The sequence below is a fragment of the Vidua chalybeata genome, chromosome 4 (assembly GCF_026979565.1).
Source record: "Vidua chalybeata isolate OUT-0048 chromosome 4, bVidCha1 merged haplotype, whole genome shotgun sequence".
Lineage (NCBI taxonomy): Eukaryota > Metazoa > Chordata > Aves > Passeriformes > Viduidae > Vidua > Vidua chalybeata.
The window spans coordinates 33,281,508-33,303,258 of NC_071533.1; the positions used below are offsets into that span (position 1 = coordinate 33,281,508).

Consider the following 21,751-nt stretch of genomic DNA (forward strand, 5'->3'; position numbering starts at 1 on the left):
TATTAACACAGTACGGTTGCTAAGACTGTATTAAAAAACCTAACAAAGTAAACAAACAACCAATTTACTTCCGCCTCTGTATTTGCCAGTGGAACTTTCCCTCACCTTAAGGATAATAAAATGAGAAAGTTACATTCTGGATTCAGTAAGATGTATGAATTATACCCAAAACCAACCTACCCCTTGAGAGTCAAGTTCTTAAAAGATTTTTGAAATGCTTACCTCTTGGAACTGTATTAAGATTATTTCTTTCAACTGATAATACTTTCAAAGCAGGCAGGAGACGATCAACAATGCTGTACTTTTTAGACCCGTGTGCAGGAGTAGGCATGTCCATTGTGAGGGTGTGGATGGCATTACCACTGAGGTTTAGAGTTTCTAAACTGGGTAAATTTGTACAAGTAGTTAAAGTGAGTTCAGAAATCAGATTGTTACTGAGGTTCAAGTGTTTTAGCATCCAATCTTCATTTCTTCCATCAGAGCACACAAAAGTTGTAATATTATTGTAACTCAAATCAGCTGTTACTGCTATTTGTGATAAATCTTCTGGAATAGTAGATATTCTGGTAAAAGAGCAATTCAGTAAGACCTGTCCATCCCACTGGCACTCTGAATGGTGATGTGTAGCAGGAAGAATCCGCTGTGACTTGGTTCCCACTGATCCAGGAAGATTAAAGTAAAGGACCACAGCTATGACAGGCAAGTGATAGTTATCCATAGTATCTATGTGTAAAATTAGAATTATGGTTAAATTCAGCACAACAAGAATAGAAAGCAAAAACAGTTTGACATTAAAAAAATCAACACTGAATAACCATGGCATTACCAACATTCTACTTAAGCATTCAGTTTTGGAGTCTTACTTATTTCCAAAAAAAGCGTTCATACACTGGTAACCTCCCCCCTCCCCCCATCTATCCCAAAAAACAATTAGAACCTTTTTTTTTTCTTTTCCAGCCTTTTGGTCGAGAAACACAACTTCTTGGGAGCTTGAGATCTAACAACAGTGGAGACTTTTGAACTCTGCTTCAGGTATCACACACAATTACACTGAGCAAAGTTCACCACTTACAATCTATGACAAACAGGTGTGGAACAATTTTTATACTTCCAGTTGTCATATCAATAACACAACAATGTATTTTTAATGAACGACTATATTCTTACAAATAACACTTCTGAACTGCAGCTGTATCTTAGAATTTATTGTTTTATTTCAAAACAAGCATTTGAAATTCTACTGCCTTTCACTCTTGGAACAACCACCACACTTACAGATGGCGAGAGCTCTTCACATGCAAGTTGTTTCAGCATACCCAGTATGGCATTTTACAGAGGCATGTAGAATAATATATTTTATACACACAGAATCTTAAGTGCATCTGTGGGACTGAAATAAACAGTGTTCCACTCAATGTTTTAAATACATATAGAAAAATGTACCTTAGGCAGTTAGAAGATAAACAAGTAAATGCTCAACAGAAGGCCTGTGTGGTGTCAACATTTCTCAAACTGTGTAATATAAATATAAAATATATTAACAATACATAGTGGCTAGCAAAATTGATAATTTATTTAATTTGGTATTTTTATAATTGGTTTTGCTACATTTTGACAAAAAAAATCCACACTTCAAAAACAATTCTGCAGATCATGATTTAAAAGTACCTTTGTGACAAATCTTTCAGCTGTACATTGCACACAGTATTTTAAAAAGAACTCTTGATAATTACAAGAATCCAATACTAGCATATAGGCAGGTCAATATTAATCAGAGAAGAGCTTTAATATGTGTTTAACCTATGTGACCAAGGCAGTATCTGTCTTTTTCAAGACGTACTTCAGCTTTGAGGATACTGCTCTTTATATTTTTTAATATGTGTTTGCATTTGTATACATAAAAATAAAGCAACAAACTTCCATTAGCATGAGAGTGAAAATTCTAAAAACATTAGTTCATTTCCTCCTCTTAACTGGAACAGGTACTAATTGAGGAACTGCTTAGCAGCAAACATGGGTGTAAAGCAGCAAAATGTGTGTTAAAGTATTTAGTAACTCTTAACTCTGATAAAACTATGAAGTCCATGAAGGCAGTATGCAAAATGTTAGTACTTCTCCATAATCCTTAATAATGTGAGAACTCAAGTGTTTTTTGCTACATTACATTCTGCTTATTCTGATTTTGTCAGAACAGCTCCACTGCTGTCCAGCCCCAAAACTGCAACAATTACTGAGCATCAAAATCTGGGTTTGCCTTTGACTAGTGAGGGAAATACGACTCCTCTGACCTCCCCCATATGCTGTAATGCCTGACTGATGACTACCCCTCCAAAAATCACTTCCACCCATACACATTCTGCATGAGTGCTTACTGCCTGCCAGTAAATTCAGAAATTGGGATCTTAGCTATGAATTTCTTGTTATAGCAGGAGCTGATTTGTGTTTATGGAATCCTATGTACTTTGAGTACTGTAAAACAAGGGTAGATAGTTTATCTTCCTGTAACAAATAATCAATTCTGAAGTTAATGTGTAAAACTTGCACAATTTTTAAGTAATGAAGTGTGTGCTTATCAAAAAACTTGTCAAAAAGCTGTTACAAAGTCACTTTGAGACCTCCAACATTAAGGTTACTCGATGCTACTGCAAAACAAAGCTATTTTAAACTGAAGAAATGCATGGGGTGAGGAAAGAAGGAATCCTATAAATAGCTGGTCTATTTTTAGCACAAAACACCTCACTGCTGCAAAAGCAGTTGGAAGGCTGTAATAGGCCCCAGTTCACCATAGTTTCACAGCTGACAAATTCTGATACACATGTATTTCCCCTGATCCAACTGCCACATTTATTATTACAGACCTGCAGTTTAACTTCAGAATTCAATTCTGATGTTCTCAGTAATGCATCAGTACTGACATTTATGAGGAAGGAGAGATCTGACCTCAGACACTGCTGCAGCACTTATGCTTTGATTATTACCTATTGAGTAATGGACTCAGATGCTGTTCACATTAGAGCACCCAAGAAAACACTATTTTTGGGTAGTTAGCAAGTTGTAAGTACATCTTTAAAAACGTACTTCTAATATAAACACGTTTTATAAGTACTTCACGTAAATGAAGCAACTGCAGAATGGATTAACTGCACAGTTAGAATGGAAGCTCAAGCAACACTTCAATAACCACAAGACTACTTCAAAATTCAAGTTACGTTTCTCTACTCAGTATAACTTTGCAAATATTATTTATGATACATAATTTTTTAACAATGTGAGAATGAATACATGGCATAAATAATGTGATATTTTAAAGTGAATCTGCCATTACCTCTCTTAGTACACAGCTGGTAAACCACCTAAGTTTGGGATAAATCAAGTATCAACAAGAAAGAAAAGTCTGCCACTTCAGCCATCCTAGGGAAATCTATTTCCAACAAAAAGTTGACGTTCCTGTTGAAGTACTTCAGACTGCAGCTGTGTTCTCAGCAGTCTTCAAGGTCTTGGGATGTAGGACAAAAACCTCCTCTAGTGACAACTGTAGGCAGTAGAGTTGTTGCCAAGATCATGTTCTTTACATATATTCTACTGATCCCAATTCAAGAAGGTACTTCAGTATGCATGTACACTGAAAGCTTACAGATTCAGTGCCACTACTGCAGCTAACAGCACGATGACCTAATACTGCTGACTGTAACAGCCTTTCCTTAAAAATCCTATGTAAGAAATGTTAGTATAAACTGCTGTAAAAAAAGAAACCCTGGAAGGCATGCAATTACTTCATACAAATCGATGTAAACACAAAGGAGAGCCGTCCCAGCAGCAGTTTGTTCAGTGCGTGGCTCCACAGGGGTTGACAGAGGTCTGACAGCCCATGTTATGCCCGGTCACCTGGACCTTGAACAGCGTCCCGTCCGCACACATGCACAGCTTGAAGCGCAGCCAGTTGCCGTTATTGAACTGCTCCCCGTAAGAAGAACTTGGCAGTCGTGATGGGCTGACCATCACAGTTCCGTTCAGGATGATGCTGTTTTCCTATTAAGGAGAGGAGAAAAAAAAAAAAAAAAAAAAAAAAAAGTTGCAGAACTACAACCTCTAATGTAAACGTTTTTGAGAAGGACAAGGTGGTTTAATGGATAAATAACATCTCTTGGATGGCTGTAGAATCAACAATAATAAAAAAGGTATGTACACAAATGTTTAATTTTTTACTGAAAATTACAGTGATGCCTATGGATTTCTAGTCAGCAATGTACGTTGCTATTCCAGTGCTGGATCGATATGGAGAAAGACAGCAGTAGGGTGACTTTTCACTTTACATTCTTATTAGCAATTGCAGTAAATGTAAAATATGGACATGAAACAGGAAATTGAATTCATACATGAAATTCATTCACACTTGAAATTGCATATACCTTTATTTTTATCCTTCTTTTCCATCATTCCATATATACTGCCATCTTAATCTCCAAAAATCTTAAAGGACTGCTAGTGAGTCTTACAGCAGCAGCACAGAAGGTAATGCTCCCAACTATATGCTCTGTTCTTCTGGCAAAGGTTGTCAACCCGGGTTAAGCTTCCAGAGGAGATTAACTCCCTTTGGAATTCATGTCAGTACAGAGGCCAATAGCTTAGCTTTAACTGCATAGTAGGTTTTTGGTATCTTAACAGTAGTAAATCAATGTTACTTAAAGCTACTCAACCACTACTTAACAGCAAAGTAATAAATAATCTATTTAAATCCTACTAAATATACTGCATGAGTAATTTATATAAAATTTGAAACTACATAAAGCTACATCAGTTTACTATCAGCCTAAATTTGAAACTAAGCTGTTAAAAAATTCCTTTGATTTGAAATACTTACTGCTTTAAGTTCCATGTTTCCACCCATTCGAAACTCAATTGTCTTGCCTGTGATGAAAACACCTTCATTTCCCCGGACAATGGCACGACCATCAACCTTTATATTTAGATCACTGGTTGCATTGCTGGTAATCTAAGAACACAACCAAAAAAACTGTATTACGGATTGGTGAAAATGTGCCACTTGTGTTTTTCTGAGTAACTTTAATTACCTTAAAAGTAGTGCTGTGCAATTTAATAAAAAACTTGAGTGTACTTTTTTCCCTTCTGCAGCTTCTGCATATTTGTTATTTTCCATGTTCAATTTCAAAACAGGATTACTGAATTCTGGAAGGTATGTAAAATTAATTTTTTATATAAAGGTAACAATTCATATGACAACTTTATGGGATACACAGCTAACATTTGTACCAAATGCAGGCTTCCTGTTAAGACAGATTATGTAAATTTACCCCTCTGTTTTCACTTAATCTGTTCCTCCTATGTATTTATAGTTGTGGGTGTTTTTTCTGCAACAGGATTGCTCAGTGCTTCCAAAGGCACACTCAATCCTCTATAAAACCACTAACCCTACTCTACTGTTACACAAACAAACAATGGGCTGTATTCTCATTACTTACAAAAAATAAGAAACATACCCTCTCTGTAGAGGCCTTTTGTACATTCAAGATTTTAACTCCATTTGGCAGATGAAACTCATGAGTTTCATAGTCGGTGCTGAACAAAGTATTTTGTGTTCGTGGGTCAACAAATTCCATGCCAATATCGCTGGTAATAGAAGTTTTGTCTTTTTCCACGCTAAGCTTGGTTGTTCCTTGCTGAAATACAATCTTCAGAAACAAAGGCATGAACTTAATGATGTTTCAAAGGTAACATTTATTAGGAATGTGAGTATAATTCTCTAGTGTCACTCACAAACTTTCAATGCATGGTATAACTTACAGGCTGATTATTCCCAGTGATCACCAAGTCTTCATTCCGTCTCCCTCCTACAGTGCTTTTATATAAGGGATGTATAACACCCATGTCAGACACCTGCTTAAACCGCAGCAAGCCACTCTCATGGAATTCCATACTGTCACAACCATTGGGACCAATTCTTATCACTGCCCAGATAACCAGGGTAATCTGAAAGAGAAACAGAAACAGATTTTCAAGGATTATGTTGATTGTTTGGATCTTTCTACCACAATTATTGTATAAATTAGATATTTTATTTGAACAATTATTAATGCAAGTGTTTAAGTGAGCTTTAAGTGTGAGTTGACTTTAGTTTGTTCCTACTGAAAACATCATAATGCATTTAATTATGAAAAGCATTTAAAATTATTTTTAGACTTACTTGAAACAGCAACTGAAATGATTTATATACATATATGAAATATTAAATCACATCCATAGTTATATCTTTTTTCTGTTTCAAGGTAATAATTATTTAAACAAATTTCCTGAACAGTTCAGCTTGGTATACACTTAACGTTGAACTCCAAGAATGCATCTTCACAGATGGATGTGCAATTATGAAAAATAATTTATTACTTCTCACTGACCAAGCAATAAAAATGTGCTTATTAGAACAATGAGGCTTTAAATTGCAGTGGCTGCTTAATTCTGAATGTTCACATACAGCTCTGTAACATAAAATATTAAAATATAACCATGTTTTATATGCCATATGTATGAATGCATATGTACTAGTAACACTTCTCATGGGGTGACCATGATAACTGAAATAATCGTGCCTGAGCTTACACCATTCTATCTAACCTTGCTCAGACTACAAAAAGAACTAAAAAGGAGAAAAATGAGGATCTCCTTCAGCATGCTTTAAGTCCTCAGCCATACTGGAAACTTTTTTTTTACTGAACTGTCAAAATGAAATATTACCTAATGTTGCTTACACTATAGCGATTATACTCACAATCAGATTGATGACAGCCAAAATAAAAAGAACAACAATCACACATATGGCCAAGTTGCCTTTCCTGCCACGTAACCCTGTCTTATGGAGACGGTCTTCATCAATTGGAATGTATCCTGCTTTGAAGTTACTGTTGTGCTCCTTATTAACATTCCTGCGTTCCACAGCCTTCTCTCGCATAGACTTCTTCACCGGGCCGTTAGAGCTTTGCTGTAACACAAGGCATGGGGCAGCTTTAAAAGGCATGTAAATTACCTACAACGGCACACGTATATGTATGCAAAAAATGTAAATTGACTAGTGGAATATATTGGATATTATGTTCAGTATTAGCTTTAAGTCTGCCACCCAGCTGTCAGAATACACACTTAGAACCACAGCAACCTCTGCCAGCACAATGATTAAATTTTAAATCCAGATACTTTCAGACAATATATAGCTTTATATATAATTTTTATCAGGGCAGATAGGAATTATTAATTACATTGTTACAGTTAAGAAACTAAAACCAACTGCCAAGAAATTAATCAAGTTTTTACCTCTCAGGGATGATACAGGACATAATCCTGTAGGTCATCTGCCAATACACAGGATTTTAGTTCCCTCCATGCTCACATGTGATGGACTCTTAGTGACTATTCAAAAAGAGTGTGGTGGATACAGTTTTTAAGTTAGTTTGACAGCACAGGGTTTGCATTCAACTCTTGTTGCTTGCATGCAGCCTTGAGAAAGACACTGTGAGGCTTCAAACCTGGCATGGGGAACTTGGCCAGAGTAGCTTTCAGGGAATAATGTGAAGTTATGAGATTGTAAGGGGTATCTTGTCAATGTAACAAACTAACAGATGAACTCTTGTACATATTCTTAGTGAAAATAAACCTTTAAAGTATTTCCGTAGCTGTCCAAAATTTTGTTCCACTTCCCTTGAACAGAACAGTTTGTTATTTAGTGATTCACATTTTCAAAGGAGCTTGATCTTTTGGATGGAATTAAATTTGTTCACTTTAAATTAATGCTAAAGCTACACCTTAAGTAACTGCACTCGCACATATCTACACTGATTTAACGAGTAACGGCACCGTGTTTTCTTCTGCGGCTGAAGAACTAATAAGAGATGGTGCTGAGAAAGGTGCTAGACCTGGACGAGTTTATGGAGGCTTCGCTCCCTCGGAGATGTTCTGGACCCAGTGTGACCCTGCAGAATTCACCCAAGCTGCGGGGCCCCGCAGGCACCCACGGCTGCCTCTCGCCCCCCGGCCAGTGCCAAGGGCCCCGACAGGCACGGCGGCGGCGCCCCCGCAGCGCTCAAATGCCAGGGCACGAAGTATTTCTGTCCGTCACACACCCGCGCCTGCGGGCAGGACGGCGCCGCTGCAGGCCGCCCCGCCCGGACAGCAGGCTCGGGCCGCTTCTCCCCGGCACGGCCGATCCCGTCCTGCCTGGACACCGCCGGGCACAAGGCGGGAAGCGCCGCCGTTTCTCCCCTCCCCAGCCGGAGCGCTCCGGCACCGCACCAGCCTCGCCCACCGCTGCGAAAATGGCGCCCCCGCCCGAGCGCCCCTTCCGCTTGCAGCACCCCCGGCCGGACCGCCTGCTCCCCGCGTCCCCGCTCCCCCCTGGCCCCGGCGGGGACGGCGCCGCCGCCTCCCCGTGCCCGCGTCCCGTTGCGGACGGACCTGCTCGGGGGCGGCCGCCGCCATCTTTTCCCGCCGCCGCCGCTGCGCAGGGGCCGCGGGCGCCCCCTGCTGCCGCTGCGCGTCCCTGCGGCTCGCGCCCACCGGCGTTACCCGGCAGCGTCACCTGGCGGCCGCGGGCCGTCCACGCGCCCCGCGAGGCCCCGCGCCGCTCCCCCATTACCGTGGCACCGCCATCGCCGCGCCAGCCGGTACGACACCACCGCGGCTGTAGAGACCCTCGGACGCGGCCCAGCCCAGGGAAAGGGCCCGGGCTGGCATTACCATCTCTGTTACACCTGCGCCGCCCGAAGAGCACTCCCGGAGGGACAGCGGAGCGAACTGACATCTAGCCATGGCCAAGGACTTAAAGAGCCTGGTGGGCGCGGGAAGCGTCCGGGAGCTGCAGCAGAAGCTGGAGAGCTGGCAGCAGAACTACGAGGTGAGTCCTGTCGCTCCTCGGGGCCGGAGGCAGCGGCGTTCCACAGGCCGCTCTGGGACACTGCCCGGCACGCGCATCAGTTAGCGCACTTTCAACACCTGTTGAGCACCCACAGCCTCGGTTATTTGGCTTTTTTGTCCGTGACAAGGTTCCCTGAAAACAAGGGTCGGAGGTTAAAAGTAAGGTTTGTTCGGTAGTGGCTGTGCTTAGAAGAGAAGAGAGCGTTGAAGACTGGCAGGTGAAAGGACCACGGGTGCGGTTGTGCTCAGAAGGAATCGGCTGGGGCCCAGGAACGGTCAGGAGAAGGTGAGGAGAAAAGCTGCTGAAAGTCAGAACGGGTTATCCAGCATCCCGGATTTTCGGGCTGGGGAAACCTGTTCGAGTGAAAGGCTGCTGCAAAGCAGCGCGGCTGCCGAAGGGCTTCAGAACAGGGGTGAGGGAAGAGTTTCTGTTATGAGGAGAAGGCTGCAGATGGGTGTAGTGGAATCCATGAAGGAGTAACAGGAAACTGAGGAGGTGAAACAGTGGACGCAGTAGAGAAAGTGTAAAATTAGGGAAAGATGAGACTTCACAGCTGTGACTTTGCTCAGTGGAAAAAACTCTTGACAGAGTTTTCACTCCTGCATCCCCAGGTTTCTGTACCTTCAGGATGTAGATAGTTGGTCACGAGCCTGTAACCACTTACTGTGTGCTGTGGTTGGTGAGAAAAGAGATGCAGCGTTTTTAGGGGAAATCTGTTTTTTTCTTTTACTTCATAGTTGAATAGGAGTTACAGTTACATAGCCGGTGTAACTCTCTGCAAGATTCACGGCAAAGGACAGTTTTAAGGAGTTTGTAAAGCTACCACAGAGGAAGCCAGAGGGGGAACAGTGCCATGCATTTCAAAATCTTGCAAATGGTTGTTGGAGGTAGGCCTTAGGAGGGCTGAGCAGCAGTGGGACCTGACCTCTCCATCATAAGTTGGTTGGGAATAGTCTTTCAGGTCTTGGGAAGATGAACAGTTTCAGGCTGCTGTTGCAGAAAAAAGAGGAGCTGCCAGATGGAAATACCGAATTATGTTGCTGTAATGAGCTGGGAAAACACACTTTGCAGCTGTGTTCTTGTGGAGGTGAGCAGGTTTACTGTACTCCCCAAGGCCTGAGGAAAGCATGTTGCAGCAATCAAAACACAAGCTGATGGGGGCATGGGTGGGGATTTCAGCTGTTTTGGAAGCTTGTAAAAACCGTATGGAGTCATTAAAACCTGAAGACCTAGAAGGGTGATCTATGTGGGAGGTGATAACACAGGTTACAGGTAAAGATAAGGGAAACAGGTACAAAGTGTGTATTCTTCCGGCAGGTGCAGTATTATCCTGGACGGATTAACCCCATCAACTCCTTTTCAAAATTGCATTTGCTGAAAGTGATGTAGTTTTGCTCTTTCCTAGGCATAATGCTGGATTTTGCTCCTTCAGTAGTATATGTTTCAGTTTCTAACTCTTAAAAACCAGGTGAAATTGCATGGAGGCTTCATGTGACTGCTGACAAAGCAATATAAGAGCTTTATATGTATTACTTCAGATATTATGGAAAACCAGATTTTGGACTATTTTTTAATCCAAAAATTTCCTAGATTATTATTTTAAGAACTTTTTGAAGATTTTAAGTCAACTACAACTTGTGGTTGCATCCTCTTTATGATGGAAAAGGAGTACGCTCTCTCAAGCAGTGAATGAACTGGGTCATAGAAGGCCTGATGTATTGCTCATTTGCCTATTAGAAATGAGTATTCAAAAATGAGTATTCTAATGGATCCACTAAGAAAAGGTTGGAAGATGTAATATTATTGGGGGTGCGGGGGGGGGGAATGCCATGATTGTAACAGGAATAACTTTAAGTAAGAAAGCCCACACAGATGTAATAATGCACATTAATTTACAGATGAATTCTGCTGGTGAAAATCTGAGCCGATGCTGTGAAATACTAGAACTGAACACTGCAATTCAAAAGCAGCTCTTCTCAATTCTCAATGAAACATCTCAAGGAGGTAAATTGGTGCCTTGTCTAATTACTAACACATTTCACATGTGGCATTTTTTTCCAACTCTGGCTTTTTCTGTAAGTGTTCTCACCATTTCTTAATGTATGTGTTTTCTTAGATGAATGTGCAGCAAAAATAAAAAGCTGTCTCCTGCCAAGCGTATGCTGTGCTGCTTCAGGAAGTGACAACCTCACTCAGGTGTGTAAGAAACGTATTTTAAGGGACTAAAACTATATGGATTTATACCTGTGGAAGCACTTCAATGACTTTTTGTTAATATTAGCCTCCCTCAGATTTTATTTAATGAAATATGTCCTTAGTTACTTGTGGAGACACCTATGGAGACAACTATGTTATTATGGAGGAATTTGCGTTAATCTGTGAGCTCCTTTTACTTTTTTTAAGGAAAAACTCTAAGAATATCTTAACATTATATTATTCCCTAGAGTGTTAAAAAAAAAGAAGCATTCATGTGTATCATGATACCACCATGCTCCTGCCATAATATTTGGAGTTTGTATGTATTTGGTATTTACTGAAGGGGTTGTAATACTAACAGTTTGGTACTAACAGAAAAGACAGATCTGTGGTGGCTTTTTGGTTTGAAAGAAAATAAGAGAGTTGGCTAATTCAGGCTAGGGGAAGATCTTCAAAATCCTGAGATTTGACAATGATATCTCCATGTTCTTTGGTTTCTCATTTTTACACCTGCTCTGTCAAAATATTTCACAATTAAAATAGGACAAATAAAAAGTACCCTTAAGAGTCAGAGTCTAGTATAAAGCAGGAGTGGTGGTCTGCCAAAACCCCCACAAAATATAAAATAACAAAGTTATTAAATGACAGTACACCAGGCATACCAGTTACAGATTTGTAATTGCATGTGACATTCAAAAGTTAAAGAAAAGCCTGTTGCACAGTTACTTATTTAATTCCAGTACTAGCTGGCTGTTCTATGGGTTGTTAAAGGCAGCTGCATGTATAATAGTGTGCTTTCTGGAAAGCTAATACTTGCCTTCTGTGTTCTAATAACTTTTTCTGTTGTTTTGTACACATGAATTCCCAAAAAGTTTACTTGAGTTGGTGATTTAGTCAATCAGAAGGTAACTAACTGAAAAAAACCAACTGTACAACACATCTGCAAAATGCTTTGTTCTGATGATTCAGGCAGTAAATCTGCATATGCTGACCTTCCATAATTTCTACCATGAGGTATAAAATAAGTGAATATTTTACTTTATATAATTGAGTCTTTCTTTGGTGTGCCTGAAAGGTATTGCTTATGTCTCAGAGAGAATGCAATAGCTTTTGTTCTCAGTTTCTTTAGAAATGGTTGTTGCTAAAATATTTAGAAATGCATCTGCCCATAATGCTCTAGTACATTACTGAGGGAATCTATAAGGTAGAACATTCAAGCAGTGTGACTTCATTTCCTGGTAGGATTCAGCCGAAGGAGAGCTACAGCTGAGAGATTTGGCCTGCAAACCAAAATGTGAACTGCAAGACCTGGAGGACAAACTAAGTGAAACTTGTGTGCAGATCAACCAGATGGAACGAGAGTAGGGAGATTAACTGCAGTTCCTTCTGTTTGCTTTTTGTTTTTTTTTCCCCCTGATGTCTAAATATTGATGGAGATTTGTAAAATGTTTGATTTCTGGCCTAAAACCAGAGTTTCAAAATGCATATTAGCTCTGTATCGTGTGTATATATCCAAAGTGGTGTACAAATTATACAGTCACACCCACATTCATAAATTGACGTGGTAGGTTTTGCTTTTGGCAGAGATGTTGAAAAACATGCCAGTATTCTACATAAAAAGGTTTTATATAGTCCATGACAATCCCATGTGGAGTTATGGTCTATGAAATGTTGCATGCTGAGCAAACCCTAAATAAAAAATCAATTGAGTAGCTACAGTGGAACATTTCTTGAAGGACCTACAACATGTCACAGTTAATTATGCAATATAATTGATATGTAAATATCTGAGAAGATAAAAGTCACTGTCATAAGATGGAGGAAGAGAGTTGAATTTCCAGATAAGTGACTAGGCCTGAAGAGTTTTTGCCTAGTTGCATAAAACATATTTTATGGAGCATTATAATATAAAAATTACTAAATTGCTTCAGGTACAAGTTTGTGCAGTTATTACCAGTTCTAGGGCCATTTAAGAGGTAGCTCCAAGTGGCAAACACATTCTTATGCATCTTATTAGCATGAGAACAATGAACATTCCACAAATCTTGGGTCAGTACATTAAGTGATATAATTTCACGCCCTTACCAAGTGATTCTAGGAATATCAGTTTGGATTTTCCCCATTCCTATTTCTAGAGCTCATCTTTCCAAATCTGCTTTTCTTTCCCAGTTGTCCTTTACAGTAGAATTCTTCAGCCCTCTCTTACTACTGTTCTGCTAGAAGTCCTTCCTGAAGGAGCTGACTTAGGATGGAACTGGGCAGTCTTTTCTCTTAAGCAGATGTTGCTTGCCTTATTACCTGTGGTCATCTCAGTCAGCTTGTTCCTTAAAAAGGTGGAACAAGAATCCTGTCAATTGACAAGTGTTAGAGATTTTGTTGATTCAGATCTTCAAAAATCTTACCAGGGTCCTCCAGTAAAGAAAAGGAAGGACAGAGTGAATACCTTCTAAATAAATAGAAAATATATTTTCTTTTTTCCTTCCACTTTTGGTAAGAGAAAAGCAACAGCAATACTGGTGTTTGGAGGGAAAGCAGAGATGTTGGGATAGTTTTTAATATTAAGTAAGAGTAAAGGACAGAAGATAAACTTGCTTCACTGGTTGTCTGCCAATCTTTAAGAATCATTCCTTCTTTTGGGGATAGCAGGAGAGGAATTGTTAGCTTTTGGTATTACTTGAATAACATCTGTGATATCTTTTGACTGACTAATATATTACAGCAAAGAGCCCAAGAACCTGATAGAAGACAATACATAGGTTCTTAATCTGTAGGAAAGAAAAATGAGATGGTTTAGTTAATATCTGAAATATGAGAAAAAAACTAATTTCTTTTAGACCTGATCATCTGAGCTACCATAAGGACACCAAATGTTAACTAGTGATTTTTCCTATAGCACACAGTACTACATCCACTTTCCTGACACAATACACTTATACAATTTAAAGTAAGATCAAGGGTCTACTTTGTTTCATTTGTCTTTAAACTCTGGATTTTTCCTGTATTTCATCATAAGGAAAGCATGCTGAAATTATTCAGCAAGCATAAGGAGCTTGCTCAATAATTTCCTCTTTTTTCTGCTTCTGTTGTTTGATGATGAGGATTAATTGATAGATTACATTGGTAGAAGGATATCTTGTGACTGACTGCTCTGTGTGATTAAGTCTGAAGGCTTCCCGTATTGAACAATGCAGCTTAAGGAGGTTACAGCAACTGGACAACTATGAGCAGAAGATTGAAAAATTGCGGGATGAGATTGCTATGCTGGATTGCAGAAAGTCTGTTATCCAGAGCAGGTAGAAGTCGCTGAATCATAGAATTTGGTCATGTTAGGTAGCATGAATTTCTTCCTCAATTAAACTGAAATATAAACAAAAGCCAAGCTTTTTTACTTTGTTATGAAGGAACATAAACTCTTTAGATTATTTGTTCTAGTGCCCAAATATTTTATTTTAAAGCAACTATGTTAGGTTTCAGACAAAACAGCAAATAATGCACCTTTACAAAATACATGGAGAGCAACTGTATGAAATAGAGTTTTTTTTGTTGATGAGTCCTCTTTTAAAGAATTCTGCCCTGTAGTTGTAGTGTTCAATTTGCACTTGTTTGACTTCAGCCATACTCTTCAGTGCTACTGAAAGAGGAACAAATCTCCAAAATATTACTAGTTAAAAGTGTTTCCTAGGAACAAAGTGCTTGGCCTTACATGCTTTACAAATTACTTTACTTTTACCATTTATGCTTTAGCCCATAAAACATATTATGAAAATGCCTTCATATTACACTAACCAGCTGTAGCTTCTTTAATTACTTCGGCTCAAAATCTCAACTTACCCTTGTAAAAATTAAATTGACAAAGCAATCTGCCTTAGGGTAAAGCATCTGAGGATTTTAAAGTGACATGAAGCTTCTCTGCACGTGTGTTGTAGGCTTGCACGGACCTGCTCTCCTTCGCCGTGCCGTCTGAGGCGCTGTGTCTCTCCCCCGCCGTGCCGTCTGAGGAGCTGTATCTCTCCTCCACCGTGCCGTCTGAGGCGCTGTGTCTCTCCTCCACCGTGCCGTCTGAGGAGCTGTGTCTCTCCTCCGCCTTGCCGTTTGAGGCCCTGTGTCTCTCCTCCGCCGTGCCGTGCGAGGCCCTGCTCTCCTCCGCCGTGCCGTGCGAGGCCCTGCTCTCCTCCGCCGTGCCGTGCGAGACCCTGCTCTCCTCCGCCGTGCCCTGTGAGGCCCTGTGTCTCTCCGTGCCCTGTGAGGCCCTGTGTCTCTCCTCCGCCATGCCGTATGAGGCCCTGTATCTCTCCTCCGCCGTGCCGTGTGAGGCCCTGTGTCCGTCCTCCCAAGTGCCGTGCCCTTTGCGTGAGGCCCTGCTCACCTCTCCGGTTCAGGCGGGGCAGCGCTTCACACCGCGCCTGCCTCATAGCTCGCTTTAACTTCATTTATGCTAAAGAGCGCTTGGAGGCAGAGGCCGCCTTGAAGCGATACTTCTGTGACTCGGAGACGGTGCAGAAGATAATATACATTGCAGCTGTGGTAAGAAAAAAATATTATTTCTTAATTTACAGGCTGGAGGTGTGTTATAAAACACTATGTCTGCATTGGATTAAATTGTGGATAAATTAGCATTTCTGTCAAGTGCAGAAAAACTTTCTTCCTTTTTTTATTTTCATTTTTCTTTCTTCCCCTCACACTTCCACACTGAACTCTCAATGTAGTGTCCTACCTGACCTGTCCCAAGATTGGAACAGGGTCAATGATTTATTGTACAGGTGCTAAAAGAAGACTGATTTGGTCTGAAAAGTAGATGATATCTGCAGTGATCAACATTGCCTTAGTTAGAAAAATTCTTTTGGGAATGTTGTATTAAATACTACAACACTACAAAGCTAAAAATCTTCCCATATCATGCTTTCCTTTTTTTTTTTAATTTAATTGGGTCCTTTGCAACCACCTAGATTCCCCACATGTTCTTTGTGTTTGCAGGAATCTTTCCGTGCGGCAAAGACGGCCTTCTGGAAGGTCAAAATAAATGTAAAAGACACTTTGGCTGTATGTCACCGAGGGGGACCTTCGTCACTTGAAGTTGCTGTCCTGGATTATATAGCTTGCCACAAGGATCTGTATGACGTTTGTTCCAGTGTCCATGTAAGTCAAGGGCAGTGGGGATCTCTTTCAGGAGCTAGTAAATTTAGAATCTGTAAATTAGAAATGCACTGTAACCTGAAGGAGAAAAGAGTTACTGAATGGACTTTGTCTTGTAGCAGTTTACTTCCTAGAACAATATTGCTGGGACGAGTATATGTATGACTTAGTAATAGCTTGTTTGATTTGTTTATAGCAGCACATTCTTTCTGAAGCTGTTGATTTCTGGAATAGTCCAGGGCAGCATTACTATGAGCTTTTTATACTGATTTCTAAATGTAGAGAGCTGAGAGGCATGTTTAGGGGGGATTTCTATACTTGCTTGTGAATAAAATTGTAAGTGAGTGCAAATTACCCATGTATGTTTATTTTCAGGAAGTAGTTTGCGCCATGAACAAGAACCCAAAGCTTCCATGTCCAGGACAAGTTGATATCGTCGTGATCAGCGCTTTGATTCGAGAGTTGTGCTGTTTGGCTTTTTCAATGCAGACACTCATTCCTCCTCTTGATATTGCCTTTGGTATTGATGGAGAATGCTTCAATAAGAACATGTAAGAAATCCTTATATTCAGTCAGACTCTTACCATTAAAGGTTTTGTAGTCTACTTGTTTCCTAATTAATATAGCTGTTCAAGATTGCTAAACATTAATTTGGGGCAAAACCCCCTGGCCTGTAGTGAATTTGGTATGTCTTTAAGGTTTAGGATAGTGTATAAATGCTAGCATGTACACAAACGTTAATTTTTTTTTAAGTGAACAGCAGAGCAATTTTCTGGAGAAACTTCAGTCTCAAGAGCATATTTAATTTATCATTTAAGAAGAAAATGATCATCAGCTTTCCCTGTTTAGTCTCTATCTGCCTTTTTAAAAATGTTTGCATCTTTGTTCCTCCTTACTGGCCTGTTCTGTAAAAGTCATATTTACTGAGATCTGGCAGTTGGTGTCATTACTAGGATCATCAGCGTGTTTGCTGCAACCTCCAGGCTGTGGCTGCTGTACAACATACGAGTATTAATATGCTCCCATCTCTTCTGGTTTAGAGCTGGGCAAAACCGAAACTGCCTCTTAAAAATGGGAATTTTGTTGATAATATTTCTTTCTTCTATGGGGTCAAGCTGCTTTTTTAGCAGACAGAGAACTGTAGGGTGCTTCCATGTTGTCAAGAAAATTAATGGAATTGATAGGTCATAAAAAATTGCTCTAAAAAGTGAAACACCTTACATCACTAAGGAGGTTTCTAGTAATAATTTAGAATAGAATGGAACCCAGGCTGTGAAGAGCTTGAGAAGTCAAGGAGAGAAATAGAAAAGATGAAAGTAGACTCTCAACAGGAGAGCGCAAAATCATACAGGACTACTCAATGATCCTATCCAAATACAGGACAGTTAGCTTTTGACACTCAAAGCTATTGGCTAAATTAAGACACACCAACACTGTGGTATAGTCTTGAGATGCTTTCTCCACCTACTTGGTGTGTATGGCCTTAAGAAATCATATGTAATGTGTTTTTGTGTGCTGCTGTGGGGGACACATACTCACATCTGTCTATCTAGCTAGATAAATGTGGCATAGGTGTATGTTTATATGTATAACATGTATATGTGATACACAGAGATGGAGCAAATTAAAATTGTAGAAATTAAAATATCTCTGTTTATTATGTGTGATAGCATTCTACAAAGGGCCAGCCAAACTTCGTTGTACCCTGTGCCTTGCTTCGTGCCTCTGGTTATGACATTGTTTTATATAACTTGCTATTGTAATACATTAGTAAAGTATAGATGCATTGCTTTTAATACAATTTCTATTATTTGGTATTTGTTCTGAGTTTGACTCCATAAAGCCAAATGTGTTATTTATCCTTATAGGGGGTTTGTTCTAGCAAGATATTCCAGGAAGAGGGGATGACTGTGTCTGCCAAATGATGTGGAAAAATATTAGAGCTGTAGCTACTTTTTATCAGCATTGATGATTTGGAACATATTTATCTTTTGGCACTTACATGCAGACATTTCTTGTACTGTTTGTTTCAACAGGTACTACCGTAGCTTTGACTCGGATTTCACAGCTCCCTTTGTGGCCTATCACGTGTGGCCTGCTCTGATAGAAGATGGTACAGTAATTGTGAAGGGAGAGGTAGTCACTAAAAAAATGGTTACGGTACGTATTTTGTTAAAGAAATATGTTAAGGGAAGTCAGTGGATTTCAACACTGTTTTAACTGTTCCCTATATGGGTGGAGTAGTATATAAAATATCAATTAGGTTTTAGTGCCTCATCCTGTATATAGGTTGAATAGTTCCCTTTTCCTTAATGTATTAATTATGCAGATGTATGCTGGTTTTCAGAGCCTGTTCTAAGGAGGAAGCTTACTGTGTTTCCTCTCTGTCTTCAAACCTTGTCTCCAGCATGGCAAGTCTGCTTGCCGAGTCTGTTTTTATTAAACCTTCTCTTTCCTAAGAGGTGTGTCAAACTTCTCTCTTGTAGTGTCCTCGCAGATGCAGAATTAGAAGCAGAAGCTGCAGCTGTGGCCGTCCTCTGCTGTGTGGTCAAGTAAGACTCAGCTGAATGTTTGTAGAGTTAACAGCATCAAGTATTTTAACTAGGAATGTAGACAACCTGTTAAAAATGCTGATGTGGCACATGTACATTTTGACACTGGGGATAAGTGCCTTTGCTTTATCGTCTTAAATGAGGTGAAGCTGAACAGACAGATAGTTATTGCCTGGTATAATGATCAGTAGAGATACTGTATGAGAAGTAGATTGTAGTTAAATTCTCAGAAGTATCAACTGTGTATCTCGTACTGCTTTTTCCCTACTCCCCTTGCTTTAGTGCCCTTCTGAATAAATAACTGCATCATCTGGAAGTGTTTCAGTCATTTTGGAGTACATATACAACACATAGTTTCTGCCTCCTGGAATTAGTACCCTAAATTTACTCCTTATTTACTAAATGCATCAAGGGAGCGAAAAATAAGTGTAGGGTGAGCAGGAAGGGAAGGTGGTACAAATAAGATATGTGAAAGTGTAGCAGACTTCTGCATATCATATAGTTACAAAACGTTCCTAATTATTTCTGTTAAAAAGGTGTATATTTTTCTAATTGTTAGCCATCTTATTAAATGGACATAGGTGCCCTCAACTTAAAATGTGAATACTGAAAATGTGAGAGGCTTTGTGTAGGGCTCCCTTTTTTGTGTGTGTGTGAAAAAAAGGCTGTGAAAAAAAACTGGAAAATTGCTGAACTTGACTTAGTAACACTGATAGATGTGCAGATTTTCTGAATATTGATGGGTCCCCAGGTGGCTTTCTTGGTTACAGTTCTTTAGCACACCTGATTTTCCTTTTCTGTTTGTCTTGCAGGTGCCTCGAAGCCGCAGTCTTTCAACAGTGAGAGTCAAAAGTAAGTGGGCATGTTAGTTCCTGGTGACTCATGGTTTTCACAATAAGCCCTTGAAAGATTGAACAAAAGAACAAAATAACATGTTGAATGTCTCTGATTCTAAAATACTTGCCGAAGTCTTAAATTGGGTAGCCCTTTTTTATGTGTGGAAAAAGGCTGAGATTTCTTACATGGAGGAAAGCTTGTTTTTTCACTCTACTTGGACCATTGTCATGGTTTCTCTCTGCTGGTTGCCTTCGCTGTGGCCAGTGCTGTAGTAAGCAAAACTTGCTTCCTTCCCTACACAAGAGACAGTTTGCTGCTGCACACCTGCTGTCTTCTTACCTTTCAAATTCCAAAGAGATGGCTAAGTGGTGGCAGTGAAGTGAGGGATTTCAGGCAGTATGAATGTGTGCCTATCTTGAAGCCAACCCAATTTAGAGATTTAGAAAATACAGTTGCACTGAAATGTATCTTTTTCTTCCACAGGGCGCTGCTAACTGAACATCTTCCTGCAGTGCAGTACATCTGGATTCAACAACTTTGCTGGTGCCATTTCTCTTCAGAAATACCTCAAATCTCTCAATAATGCGAATGGCAATTGTCACTCCAAATAGTGTTTGTGTTCAGTGTGTTTTTTTAGAATTATAAAAGGCTTATTTATAATTTTAGAAATGAAACTCTTTTGATTAAAAAAAAAAAGTGCATGCAGTACAGGATCATTTGGCAAAATTTGCATGCTCTCAGGAACCCATGATGTAATCTTGTAGGTGGAGATAGAATTATTTCATCTAGAATGTTTGCTTCCCCCAGATTCCAAATGATGCAGTTTATCTTGGTAGGATGTTTAATATAACCTAAATGGTGAACATTGCAGAGTGTTGAGGTTAGCTGTTACTTGAAAACAATGTAATTAATTGGTGCTTAATTTACAATTTTAGAGAATAGCAATAATCATAGGATGTGGCAGTCTCACACAGCAGCCTTTTAATACATCCTTGTGATAAACTGAATTTTCTAACTACAATGCAGAAGTTGCACAGAGCAGTCATAAACTCCAGCAATCCCGAGGGCTTAATTGACATTTATGGATGAATGCTCATGTGTCCTTTATCAAGGCAGTAATAGTCCTTGTTTAAATACATTCTAACTTAGAAATTATTATAATAAACATTTGTAGTTTGATATTAGAAGTATTTTGAAAGTGTGCCACTGAGTATTTGTAGGCTTGAAATATTTGATTGATGCCTCTTCAGTGTCACACTTAATGGGCTTTCATACTGTATTGATAGATCAGTAATTGCTGTGAATACAGTGAAAAAATCATGTCCAGTTATCTCTTACTGTGGGCATTTATTGCACTTTAAGGGTAAAAAATGGAGAGACCTGAAGAGATTTAACAGTGATAAGATGTGGGATGACATACCATCCCACTCATACTGGTTGGCTCTCTGAGCCAGAAAGAGATGTCCAGAGCCTGTAGAGGGTGTGCAGGTCAGTGGAGAACACCTGAAGGAATAGCAGCAAAGAATTCCAGCCATTGCAGGCAGAGAGTCAGCTTCACCAGGGGCCCCAGTGTAAATCCTCTATTCTAAAAAAAGCAGGTAGGATGGGAAGTAAACAGGAGAAACTATAGACATGCACAAGACTGCAGAGCTATGGACCATATTGGCATTCTTAGAAGTGGTGGGATGGCTCCTGTGTCGGGAGGGCTGGAATGGAAGGGCAAAGGCACTTTATGAGGGAAAGTCATTGGAGATGAATGGTATTACCCTCTCTGTCAACCAGCTGGAGTGCATGGAGCTCTGCCTGGGCATGGGTGAGAGCTTATGGGTAAGGATTAAAGGGAGGGCAGGAACAGGTGCCGTTATTAGTGGGGAACTGCTAGAGGCTACCTGGCCAGAAGACTGAGTCAATGAAGCCCACTACAGACAGGTAGGAGCAGCCTCAATGCTCCTCAGCCCTGGTCCTCATGAGGGACTTCAACCACCGTTACACCTATTGAAGGGACAACACAGCAGGGCTCAGGCAGTTCAGGAGGTTCCAGAAGTGCACTGATGGTAACTTCCTTCTCTAAGTGACAGAGGAACCAATAAGGGGAGAGGGATGCTGGACCTCATTC

General features: G+C 40.1%; 2 protein-coding genes across 3 annotated transcripts; one reads left to right on the top strand and one right to left on the bottom strand.

Moving 5' to 3' along the window:
- Window positions 1–1,192: 1,192 nt before the first annotated feature.
- On the bottom strand, window positions 1,193–8,482 carry SGCB (sarcoglycan beta). 2 transcript variants are annotated; one of them, XM_053941547.1, is made up of 6 exons: window positions 8,458–8,482; window positions 6,782–6,991; window positions 5,803–5,988; window positions 5,499–5,690; window positions 4,862–4,993; window positions 1,193–4,029 (listed from the first exon to the last, which is right to left on the bottom strand). In XM_053941547.1, the coding sequence occupies exons 1-6, from the start codon at window positions 8,479–8,481 to the stop codon at window positions 3,826–3,828; spliced, it is 948 nt and encodes a 315-aa protein (XP_053797522.1). In that variant the 5' UTR covers window position 8,482; the 3' UTR covers window positions 1,193–3,825. The 2 variants fall into 2 exon arrangements, with proteins under 2 accessions (XP_053797522.1, XP_053797523.1); XM_053941548.1 differs by lacking the exon at window positions 8,458–8,482 and adding an exon at window positions 7,321–7,341.
- Window positions 8,483–8,587: 105 nt separating this feature from the next.
- SPATA18 (spermatogenesis associated 18) lies at window positions 8,588–20,245 on the top strand. Its single transcript, XM_053941673.1, has 12 exons — window positions 8,588–8,896; window positions 10,816–10,921; window positions 11,034–11,113; window positions 12,356–12,474; window positions 14,275–14,406; window positions 15,040–15,637; window positions 16,088–16,249; window positions 16,622–16,797; window positions 18,283–18,406; window positions 18,733–18,798; window positions 19,611–19,650; window positions 20,119–20,245. Exons 1-12 carry the CDS (start codon window positions 8,810–8,812, stop codon window positions 20,127–20,129), a joined length of 1,701 nt encoding a protein of 566 aa, XP_053797648.1. The 5' UTR covers window positions 8,588–8,809; the 3' UTR covers window positions 20,130–20,245.
- Window positions 20,246–21,751: the final 1,506 nt, after the last annotated feature.